Source organism: Oncorhynchus keta, chromosome 5 (assembly GCF_023373465.1).
Source record: "Oncorhynchus keta strain PuntledgeMale-10-30-2019 chromosome 5, Oket_V2, whole genome shotgun sequence".
In the NCBI taxonomy this organism is placed as follows: Eukaryota; Metazoa; Chordata; class Actinopteri; order Salmoniformes; family Salmonidae; genus Oncorhynchus; species Oncorhynchus keta.
Window position 1 is genome coordinate 127,007 of NC_068425.1, and position 12,742 is coordinate 139,748.

At 41.7% G+C, this 12,742-nt stretch overlaps 1 protein-coding gene across 4 annotated transcripts in view; it reads right to left on the bottom strand.

Moving 5' to 3' along the window:
- Positions 1 to 1,374: 1,374 nt before the first annotated feature.
- The window catches only part of LOC118384216 (glutaredoxin domain-containing cysteine-rich protein 1-like), a 32,646-nt gene continuing 21,278 nt past the window's right edge, over positions 1,375 to 12,742 (bottom strand). For all 4 annotated transcript variants that reach the window (XM_035770537.1, XM_035770538.2, XM_035770540.2 and 1 more), the window contains 3 exons: positions 6,094 to 6,333; positions 5,516 to 5,581; positions 1,375 to 1,771 (listed from right to left, as the gene is read on the bottom strand). In XM_035770537.1, the coding sequence (XP_035626430.1) occupies positions 1,592 to 1,771; positions 5,516 to 5,581; positions 6,094 to 6,333 (486 nt within the window). In that variant the 3' untranslated portion in view covers positions 1,375 to 1,591. The remainder of the gene's footprint in view (positions 1,772 to 5,515; positions 5,582 to 6,093; positions 6,334 to 12,742) is intronic.

Consider the following 12,742-nt stretch of genomic DNA (forward strand, 5'->3'; position numbering starts at 1 on the left):
GATAGGTTGGTTATGCTACAGGCTAATGATATGGCCAATGCATTGTTAGAATTTTTATTCGCCGTTTTTCTCTCCAAGATCGAACCTACACATGGGGGAGCAATAGACCGTGATCGGGCATGCTATTAGGTTTCTTTCATCTCCACGACCCAATGTCCTTACATTATTCCACAATCTTAGATTGTGATTAAGAATCTATTAAATAAATTGGATTATGCTACACATCCCACCGAATGTATCAGCCGCTGTCGAGTAGGGAAAAAATTATTAGCTTGTGTGTGGCATCTATTAAAAGTCGTGTTGAGAGTGAAAGTGATGCCTTGCTCGTTGCTTTTAGCTTCTCTACAGTGCTGCCTTGTAGAGTCATGTTCAAGCAGCATTGTACAGGGCTATGACAGCGTAGAGATCCTCGCGGTGGAGATGCTTTTCTCCATATTTTTTTGTCACTGGATGGCAGCCAGACCGAGAGTGATGACACCCATCCAAACAAATGGACTCAACACAGTATAATTGTGTTACTCTAAACATGAAAGTGTGATATTGGCTTTTTACAATCTGCTATTGAGTTGCAAGGTGCTATTGATGTATAAAGAAAGTGTACTCAAAGCAGTGTGGTGCACACAAGTCTCAGACACAACTCTGTAAATGGGTCCCTCTTCTTTATCCTCAGGGTAAGAGATGGAGTTGCAATCAAAGTCCTTTCTGTGGCCAGAATATTTGAATGGAAACCTAACTAGGATAAATCTGTTGGTGACATATACATTATTAAGCTGCCTAACAGTAAGCTTGGTTACTCAGTGGTCCTGATGCCTAACATCCTATGTCTATGGAATCTTATGCTTCCATTGTTTCCATGCACACATTTCCAATACTATTAAACTGGAATTTGCTTTAAATGCTTCCTCTATTTTATGACTAAGGAAAGCGCTTTTCTCTCATCCTAATAAACATGTATATTTTATTCTACCAGAGCTAGTATTATTATCCCTTTATTTTAGCTACATTTATTTAAGTGGAGTGGCCCAATAAAGTGTACACACAATACTTTACTTTCCCTCTCTGCTCTATCTTGATCCATGTAGGCCATAGGATTAGTGATGAAAGCTTAATTATTTAACAAACTACAGGTCACCACTACACGGTTACATATCAGTGATTGTCTTACACCTCAATGACCAACCCTAGATCATCCTGGTGGAGTCCTAGACTGACCTTGTATTTTTCTGTTCAACTTATTGGTTCCATTTAAATGGGGAAGGTCACAGCTTGATACATTTTAGGACAGGCTGATGAATTCAAACTTTCAAATGTGTAATTGATCAACTAAGTGTACATGTGCCACAGATAAAACCCATTTAAAGACTTATATTTTCTTGAAAACACAATTTTATTGACAATCTCCCATGGAGGATAAACCATGGTGTGAAAAATCAAGTCTTATCTCTGACACAGTCCAATCCGTACAGTGTCCATATTAGGACAGCCTCAGTCTCGCTAGGACTTGTTTGTATTTCTGGCTGTCCTAATTATGGACACCATACATTGTGTGGGCTTGGGGAAAGGGGATATTTCGATCAGGCACTTAGAGTCATCATTGGCTGCAGCTGGAACAGGGCTGCAGGCCATTCTCGTTGCACCAGGTGCACTTCAGGGCTTTGAACGACTCTGTGAAGCAGTTGCGGAAAACTGACAACTTGCTACCATGGCACATGGGGCACGGGACGAAGGCAAAGCCCCCACAGGTCTGGCACGTGTGGGGGTGCTGTACTCTCTGGGGGAAAACACACACACGAAAAACATTGTGAGAGCAAAATTGTTATAATACTTGTAATAGCATCAAATGGCTGTTTTATGCAATTGAATAGAGGGTTCTTATAACTATTGTGTCTGTGTGAACTGAAAGCGAGCCTCTGGGAGATTTAACACTGACAGAAGATGTACTATGTCTTTGGGTGATAAGCCTAACAAGACCTCATTCCATAGCATGCGTTAATGTGTCTGTACTGGGGTACCAGGGGGAGATGGCTCCAGTATGGAGTTGGGGGCCAGACCCTGGTCCTCTACACAATGAGAACAGTCTTGACAGCAGATACTGTCTGCTGTGAATTATTAGTGACCCATTCCGTACATCTGTTGTTTGTCATGAACATCCAGGGGGATGGACTTTGGTATAAAATGCTATGGCTCAAATCCGCTCGTTGGGTTCTCAACGAATCACCTATGGAAGGGTCATTGACAAGCTCCAATAATTCCACGACACAAGTTATGCCACTGGCTGAATTGAAAGCTAATTAGCATAGTGCTGTAGTGTATGTAAGGGTTTGTGTGCATCGTTGTATGCCTAATTGGGTTTTTTACTTTCAAAGCTTGTCAACATGGCCTTGTATTCTTCTGTTATTTTCCCTGATAGGAAAGGTGTTACAAATTCCCTGCCGGTGACTGTTATCAGCACCTCACAACCCTGAGCTGCACATTCCACTACCCATCCCCCACACTTGAAGCCTGAGAGTCTCGATGGTACCATAAACATGCCTCTCAAACTCTCCCTGACCTGTGCCACGATACGTTGCTAGGGATGTTACTAGGGGGCCAGACATCTGCCCATCCTCTTGACTATACAGATCACACAATACTTGCAGTCTCCCTCAAGCAGCATCTCTGTCTCTGCCTGTCAACAACTCAGTCATATCTCTGGACTTGTGCGATGGTGTGTGTTGTGTGACACGTATATATTGTTCTAAATAGTTAGTTCAGGAATTATATATAATTTATACAGTCCTTTATTAACCTCACACTCAACGTCAGCAAAACTAAGGAGATGATTGTGGACTTCAGGAAACAGCAGGGAACACCCCCCTATCCACATCGATGGAACAGTAGTGGAGAGGGTAGTAAGTTTTAAGTTCCTCGGCGTACACATCACAGACAAACTGAATTGGTCCACCCACACAGACAGCATCGTGAAGAAGACGCAGCAGCGCCTCTTCAACCTCAGGAGGCTGAAGAAATTTGGCTTGTCACCAAAAGCACTCACAAACCTCTACAGATGCACAATCGAGAGCATCCTGTCGGGCTGTATCACCGCCTGGTACGGCAACTGCTCCGCCCACAACCCTAAGGCTCTCCAGAGGGTAGTGAGGTCTGCACAACGCATCACCGGGGGCAAACTACATTATTCATCTCATATGTATACGTATATACTGTACTCTATATCATCTACTGCATCTTTATGTAATACATGTATCACTAGCCACTTTAACTATGCCACTTTGTTTACATACTCATCTCATATGTATATACTGTACTCAATACCATCTACTGCATCTTGCCTATGCCGCTCTATACCATCACTCATTCATATATCTTTATGTACATATTCTTTATCCCCTTACATTTGTGACTATAAGGTAGTAGTTTTAGAATTGTTAGCTAGATTACTTGTTGGTTATTACTGCATTGTCGGAACTAGAAGCACAAGCATTTCGCTACACTCGCATTAACATCTGCTAACCATGTGTATGTGACAAATACAATTGGATTTGATTTGTGATATCATATGTACAGTATATTCATTGCCTTTCATTTCCTTAAACAGAACTTTTCCCACTTTTAATCCCCATGTCCATCTTCCTCAGTGGGTTCAAATACAGTGTCTTGCGAAAGTATTCATCCCCCTTGGCGTTTTTACTATTTTGTTGCATTACAACCTGTAATTCAAATAGATTTTTATTTCATGTAATGGACATACACAAAAATAGTCCAAATTGGTAAAGTGAATTGAAAAAAATTACTTGTTTAAAAAAAATGTAAAAAACATTTAAAAGGGAAAAGTGGTGCGTGCATATGTATTCACCCCGTTTGCTATGAAGCCCCTAAATAAGATCTGATGCAACCAATTACCTTCAGAAGTCACATAATTAGTTAGATTGCACACAGGTGGACTTTATTTAAGTGGGACATGATCTGTCACATGATCTCAGTATATATACACCTGTTCTGAAAGGCCCCAGAATCTGCAGCACCACCAAGAAAGTGGCACCATGATGACCAAGAAGCTCTCCAAACAGAGGGAAAAAGTTGTGGATAAGTACAGATCAGGGTTGGGTTATAAAAAAATATCAGAAACTTTGAACATCTCATGGAGCACAGTTAAATCCATTATTAAAAAAAATGAAAGAATATGACATCACAACAAACCTGTCAAGAGAGGGCTGCCCACCAAAACTCACAGACCAGAGGGCATTAATCAGAGAGGCAACAAATAGACCAAAGATAACCCTGAGGAAGCTGCAAAGCTCCACAGCGGAGATTGGAGTATCTGTCCATAGGACCACTTTAAGCCGTACACTCCACAGAGCTGGGCTTTACAGATAAAAGCCATTGCTTAAAGAAAAAAATAAGCAAACATGTTTGGTGTTTGCCAAAAGGCATGTGGGTGACTCCCCAAACATATGGAAGAATGTACTCTGGTCAGATGAGACAAAAAGTTAGCTTTTTATTCATCAAGGAAATCGCTATGTCTGGCTCAAACCCAAAACCTCTCATCACCCAAGAACACCATCCCCATCGTGAAGCATGGTGGTGGCAGCATCATACTGTGGGGATGTTTTTCATCGGCAGGGACTGAGAAGCTGGTCAGAATTGAAGGAATGATGGATGGCACTAAATACAGGGAAATTCTTGGGGGAAACCTTTGTCTTTGAGAGATTTGAGACTGGGATGGGGGTTCACCTTCCACCAGAACAATGTTGAAGGGGAAACATTTAAATGTCCTGGAATGGCCAAGTCAAAGTCCAGACCTCAATCCAATTGAGTGTCTGTGGTATGACTTAATGGTTGCTGTACCCCAGCGGAACCCATGGATCTTCAACGTGGTAGGAATGTTGAGTAAATCAAATGATACAAACCCCCCCAAAAATCTATTTTAATTCCAGGTTGTAAGGCAACAAAATAGGAACAATGCCAAGGAGGGTGAATACTTTTGCAAGCCACTGTAAAGTTCCTGTGGGGGTAACTCTTGGCCTGCTTTATTCCCCTCTAACCGGGGGCAGTGTCAATGAGTCACAAACCAGTAAAATACATAGAGCCGGGTTGCTCTCTTTCTAAAACCTTTTCACAGTTGTATGTCTGTCAGTGTCTTTGCTCTGTTTGAAACACAACCTCAATTGTTGATATGACCCTCACACCTGTGTGTAAACAAATTAATTAGATGCAGAATCAATAAAAAGCCTTCCATTATTGATGCCCATTAATTTTTGTCAGTTCACTGATGTATCATTGTCGGCGAGTAGGCCTATATGATATATCAGAACGATCAATACTATTTTCCTATCCTGTGTTTCATTTATGTTTATTTTAATCATATTTAATTGCAAACATATTGGAGTATTTTTGTAATTTGAGGCGTTAGAGGCATCAGTTGAAACATGACATTGAATATGTTGTTAACTGTGCAGTTACCAGTGTTATTACTGAATATATTGTATCTGTTTAGTGGTAGTTGATTAAAAATTACCTCAATTTTGGCCAGACGATCCTGAAGTTCTCCTGATTCATTCATGTCCAATATTTTCTCAGCACCCTGCAAAGTTATTATCATAGTGTAAGATGCATCATATCATTACTAGACCTTTGATAATTTCATAGCTAATATATTCATAACACTTCTGTGCTTGACTTGGACCGAAATAGGGGCCAGTACTAATTTTGCATGTGGGTACTGTTTATGCTTTTGAGCTAATAATTCTATAAGAGGTGCAGGAACTCAATCAGTTGAAAATTTGACGTGCCGGTACTCAGCTGCAGTGAGCTCCTACCCAAGTCAAGCACTGAGATGGATTGCATGGTTTTTTTGATAGTAAAACATGCTATGTTTCATAATAGGACGTTTGTCATTTCAAATGTCAACATTATTCATAAAGTGTCTCAGTGTAGGAGTGATGTAGTATCAGGTCCCTCTGTACATGTCATCTTATTCATTATGATATAAAAGACCATATGGATTCTAAATCAACACTCCTAGTCTGAGATGTTTTATAAACACAAGCCCAGGAATTGGAAAATGAGTTGTAATGACCAAGTGAAAGCACTGACCCCGAGGTAGTGTCCATCGATGAACACGACTGGTAGCGAGGGAGGTTCGCCCACCCGCTTGCATCGTTCTTCCAGGTCCTTCCCATACTCACAGTCCAGGGCTATATTCTTTTCCAGAAACTTGACCCTGTGGTTTGAAAAGATCTTGCGGACCAACTCACACCGTTCAAACGTGGTCCTTACTACTCGAAAGCTGGTGGTGTAGATCACTATCCGCCCAAATTCTAGTGTCAACTCGGGCTTGTAAGGAAAACACACAAAAAGGAAATTAGATACGGTATGTGATCAACCTTATACTCTCCCCTACCTACAGTATTTATTTGGTATTAATAAATACTGGACGGTATTTATTTTATTAGTTATAACATTTAATTTGGCGCTATAATCCAGCATTTTGGGATTTTACATAAAATGTTTTATGAGGTGACAGTATAGAATCTCACCTTTTATTTAAGAGTATTTTCATACATATCTGTTTTACCAGTTAGATCTAAATGCACTTTATGTATCTAGTCCCTCGATTTGAAGTTGTCATAAGTAGTTGGACAAATTCACTTGTAGTGTATTAAATTTAGTAAAACGTTTAGTATTTGGCCCAATATTTCTAGCATGCAATGACTACATCAAGCACATTCATACTGACTCTACACTCACAAACACACTGCTACTCTTTTTATGATAAATCCTGATGCCTCGTCACCCTACCCCTATACATATAAAAAAAACTGTTTTAAGTGAAATATTAGCTGTTGTCTGAAGCTGAAAAAGACAGGAAATCCAGAAGCTAATTTGACCTACAGTATGTTAGAATGCCCAGTCATGTTAATTTAATCTCAGACATAATTTACTGCAGTTTAAGACCATCCATAGAACCCACTGCAGTACATTCGGAAAGTTAAACCTTATTCTAAATGGATTAAATACATGTTTTAGCTCATCAGTCTACACACAATACCCCATAATGACAAAGCGAAAACAGAAATACCTAATTTACATAGGTATTCAGACCCTTTGCTATGAGACTCGAAATTGAGCTCAGGTCCATTCTGTTTCCATTGATCATCCTTAAGCTGTTTCTACAACTTGATTGGAGTCCACCTGTGGTACATTCAATTGATTGAAATTGATATGGAAAAGCACATAACTGTCTATATACAGTTGACAGTGCATGTCAGAGCAAAACCCAAGACATGAGGTCGAAGGAAGGGTCCATAGAGCTCCGCGACAGGATTGTGTCGAGGCACAGATCTGGGGAAGGGTACCAAAAAATATCTATAGCATGGAAGGTCCCCAAGAACACAGTGACCTCCATCATTCTAAAATGGAAGAAGTTTGGAATCACGTCCTTGAGCTGGCTGCCTGGCCATACTGAGCAATCGGGGAAGAAGGGCCTTGGTCAGGGAGGTGACCAAGAACCCGAAGGTTACTCTGAAAGAGCTCCAGAGATCCTCTGTGGATATGGAAGAACCTTCCACAAGGACAGTCAGCTCTGCAGCACTCCACCAATCAGGCCTTTATGGTAGAGTGGCCATGCGGAAGCCACTCCTCAGTAAAAGGCACATGACAGCCCGCTTGGAGTTTGCCAAAATGGCACCTAAAGGACTCTCAGACCATGAGAAACAAGATTCTCTGGTCTGATAAAACCAAAATTGAACTCGTTGGCCTGAATGCCAAGCGTCACGTCTGGAGGAAACCTGGCACCATCTCTACTGTAAAAGCATGGTGGTGGCAGCATCATACTGTGAGGATATTTTTCAGTGGCAGGGACAGGGAGACTAGTCAGGATCGAGGGAACGATGAACAGAGCAATGTACAGAGAGATCCTTGATGAAAACCTGCTCCAGAACTCTTAGGACCTCAGACTGGGGCGAATGTTCACCTTCCAACAGGACAACAAACCTGAGCACACAGCCAAGACAATGCAGGAGTGGCTTCGGTACAAGTCTTTGAATGTCCTTGAGTGGCCCAGCCACTCTATGTCTGGTACAGAGATCAAAATTAAAAAGTGAAACGTTGTTTCTGAGGTTGGATGGGCAGACAGGGAGGTGTGTATTAACCCCACTGTACCAAACAAAATTGCTAGGCTAGAAGCAAGAGAAAATAATGTGCTAGTTGAGAAAAATACAAGAGATGATTTTGACAACAACATGAAAAAAAACATGATGATATTCTTATGAAGGCGCGCTGTTCATTCAGATGGAATTGTTAGCAGGCATAGTGTGCCTGTGATGGCCAGTACAGTACGGCTTGGAACACTGCTCATCCAAACAGCATCCAGGATCCAAACAACCCATTTTATAATTATAAATCCTTTGTACACTGCAAATTGACTGCAAGGAGCCGAAACAGATAGTATTTCACAAAAACATAATCATTTCGAAAATGGATTACATTGGGAAACGATCACACACGTTTTTATTTTATGTCCAATGAAGATTCAAATATTATTGTATTTTTTTTTGCTCTGAAAACTTGGGGGGCAAATAAAACCACCCATGGTTCAAATTCGCCAGTTGGAGAACCTTGATGCAAAGTGAAGTTAGTTCAGACAGTATGACATGTAGGTGAGGCCAAATGTAAGATTAGAGCCATTGTGTTAGATGTGTGGCAGAAGGCATGGGAGGGAGGGCATTTGCCTCTAATGTTTGATTGCGGACCGCCATAATACCATTGAAGAAGAAGACGAAAAGGATAACTTTTGCATTGTCATAAGAGATTGGATTATTGTACCAGTGTTGAATGTCCATACTGAAATAGCTAACTAGCCATTATGCTAAGGCAATGATTATTTGAGGTAAAAGTTGTTGCTTTGTTTGTTGAAACTGTCACTGGGAAATTAGTGGCGTGGCGAGAATCTGTCTCCTCACCACGCGCTCTCACCACTGGTGTCCCCCAGGGCTCTGTTCTAGGCCCTCTCTTATTCTCGCTATACACCAAGTCACTTGGCTCTGTCATAACCTCACATGGTCTCTCCTATCATTGCTATGCAGACGACACACAATTAATCTTCTCCTTTCCCCCTTCTGATGACCAGGTGGCGAATCGCATCTCTGCATGTCTGGCAGACATATCAGTGTGGATGACGGATCACCACCTCAAGCTGAACCTCAGCAAGACAGAGCTCCTCTTCCTCCCGGGGAAGGACTGCCCGTTCCATGATCTCGCCATCACGGTTGACAACTCCATTGTGTCCTCCTCCCAGAGCGCTAAGAACCTTGGCGTGATCCTGGACAACACCCTGACGTTCTCAACTAACATCAAGGCGGTGTCCCGTTCCTGTAGGTTCATGCTCTACAACATCCGCAGAGTACGACCCTGCCTCACACAGGAAGCGGCGCAGGTCCTAATCCAGGCACTTGTCATCTCCCGTCTTGATTACTGCAACTCGCTGTTGGCTGGGCTCCCTGCCTGTGCCATTAAACCCCTACAACTCATCCAGAACGCCGCAGCCCGTCTGGTGTTCAACCTTCCCAAGTTCTCTCACGTCACCCCGCTCCTCCGCTCTCTCCACTGGCTTCCAGTTGAAGCTCGCATCCGCTACAAGACCATGGTGCTCGCCTACGGAGCTGTGAGGGGAACGGCACCTCAGTACCTCCAGGCTCTGATCAGGCCCTACACCCAAACAAGGGCACTGCGTTCATCCACCTCTGGCCTGCTCGCCTCCCTACCACTGAGGAAGTACAGTTCCCGCTCAGCCCAGTCAAAACTGTTCGCTGCTCTGGCCCCCAATGGTGGAACAAACTCCCTCACGACGCCAGGACAGCGGAGTCAATCACCACCTTCCGGAGACACCTGAAACCCCACCTCTTCAAGGAATACCTAGGATAGGGTAAGTAAGGGTAAGTAATCCTTCTCACCCCCCTTCCCCCAACAAGATTTAGATGCAAGTGGCTGTTCCACTGGTTGTCATAAGGTGTATGCACCAATTTGTAAGTCGCTCTGGATAAGAGCGTCTGCTAAATGACTTAAATGTAAATGTTAAATGTACTTTGTTCATGTTAGCTAGCTAGTTCATGTTAGCTAGCAAGCTAACGTGACCTTGGTTAAAGTTTCCTTGTGTGCCCTTTTCTGCAGATCATTCTATGCATCGTTCTGTTTGTGTCTAGCAACAGTATATGTTGAACATAGGTACTAGCTAGCCACCTAGCAAGCTAACGATTGTCAGCTAAATTAGCTAGATAGCTAGCTAGATTAAGTAATGTTTGAACACTGATCATTAGCTAGCTGCTGGAGTGAAGAAGCTATCCTGTTAGCTGACGTTACCAATATCGTTAATAGTTTATGCTGTCCGCAAACATGTTTAGGTCCTAGCCAGTTATTTAGCAATCCGAGAGATCTTCAGACTCCTATTTAGTTGTCTAACGCTAGCTGTAAACAGCCGAGTTTACTTACTATTACAATAGGCTTTGATGAGCAGAATAACTAGCTAACTAGCTAATATACGTTAGTATTTTAAACCATCCAGTCCTATGATTAAGTGTCTATAATTTACAAAGTGTAAATTTTTTCGGACACTTTTATAGCCTCGCTACTTTTATAACCTCGCTACTGTTATTTTTCACTGTCTTTTTACTGTTGTTTTATTTCTTTACTTACCTATTGTTCACCTAATAACTTTTCACTGTAAGGTCAACACCATTATATGGATTTATTCGACCTTTTAAAATGTACATTTTCCAAAGGTCTGCGTCATTGGCCTGAAGGCTATGCGTGGAAGCCAGGAGACGCTAAATGTGTTTATGTTCATTAACGGTCAATTACCGTGAGACCAACAGTTATTTGCTTGACAATCACAGGGTGACGAAATTTCGTGACCGCCACGGCCCTAGTATTGGCGGAGAAAAAAAGACGACAAAAACTCACTTTAAACATGCATTGGCCTTTCAAAACCTAATATAGCCATGAATATAGTCCCATCATACCCGTCTAGTCTCAGCAATTTTAGGGTTTCCTGTACATTTGTCTAACTTATTACTTTAATTTAACTCCTTAATCACTGTGATGAATAAAACAGTTTTTCTTGAGGTCACTTTTAATAGAGCTGAGATTTACTTTGAAGTGCAAAGTGTAGCAATACAGGTCAAATCGGTCATGACACAGACATGATTGAGTAGCAGGAAGATCAGAATGTCGTGAACCAAGAGATTGGGACCTCAAATCCCAGGCGAGGGAGGACATACCCAAAAACAATGGCTGTATAAATGAACATGCACAATGTAATCACGCATGTCAATGTCTGTCAAATATGTCAATTGAAAACATTGTTTGTGTGTAACTAATTCCACAGCCTTGTTTAATTAAGATGCCCAAATTATAATTTCTAGTTTAATTAAAATATTAGACAAGTTGAGCAAACACAACATTTTAAGTTGACAACATTTTAGCAAATTTCTTCTCAAGTTGGTGCTAAGTTTGGGCTAATTAAGAATTCAGTTCAGGTAACACTTAGACTGAAAAGTTTAGTAAATCATAATAATTAGTTTAAACAACTAGAATGTTTTTTACAGTGTACAGTACACCAAGTCCTGTAGTGTTGTGTATCGACTATACCTCTGAGTAAGCATTGAGGTAATCCCTCTCTACGCCTGGCTGTCAGCACTATCTATTCGCCATCTACTCCTTTCACAGGCTTCATTCCATTACCACCTAATGGTGCTCTAGGTGACCATACAGATGTAGGATCTTAATTTGATGAATGTTGTCAAACCGTGAAAGCTGCTCTGACTTTGTGGCTGTGTTATCTAGTGGAATATCTAGTGTTTGCTAAAATACTACACTAAAATACTACAAATTTCACTTTATGTGAGAAAACAAGCACTGAATAGTGTAGAGAAGGATTGTACCATCAAAATATTGTTTTTACAGCTGTTTGAAGCTGGTGGACCAAAACCTAAAGTCATTTTTGTTTTGGTCCACCAGCTTCAAACACCTGTAAAAACTATGAGAACTATGATAACACTGAAAAGGTACAATAAATATTCATCATACTTGAAGTGACCTAGATCACTTACCCCACATGCATTAGGAAGGTTTTCAAATAAGACCTGACCTGTACTGACTTTGTTCTTGACCCCCCTTACAGTCCCATTTTTGCTGAGGATTTTGACACGCTTGTGGCTAATCGGTGCTCTGTCCTTTGAGGCCCCAGCATACATGAGCAAATCATCCCGCTCGCTCTCGCTATCATCCAACTCGGAGCCTAGAAACCCATGTAGAAAAGCATGTCCATTAGCATCTATACTTGTGGAAGGCGTACTGGCCCGGTCCGCATCCGAACTACTGGTACAATCTGAATCCAACGAGTCAGACGGACCCCTATCTTTAAATATCTCCTTCAGCACCCGACCACTGTTCCCCGAAGCCACGCGGAACCTCACCCGCTTCTGGGGTTTCTCTTCGCCCGGCGGTGTCAACATTGTCCACTCCTTTGGAAAACCCAGTGGTAGATTACATAGTCCAGAAAGGTGCTTTGCAGTCCCCTTCTTATTTTCATTCAAAGCTTAACATAACCGCCTAGACTAGACAAAGTATTTTTTCCTCATGGATTACTAGAGAGTAATCGTCAGAGTTTGAAGATTTCTAAAAAAGACTGTCAGTCCTAAACTGCCTCACTCTTGGAGACACAGGACCAGTAAATAATGCATGTATT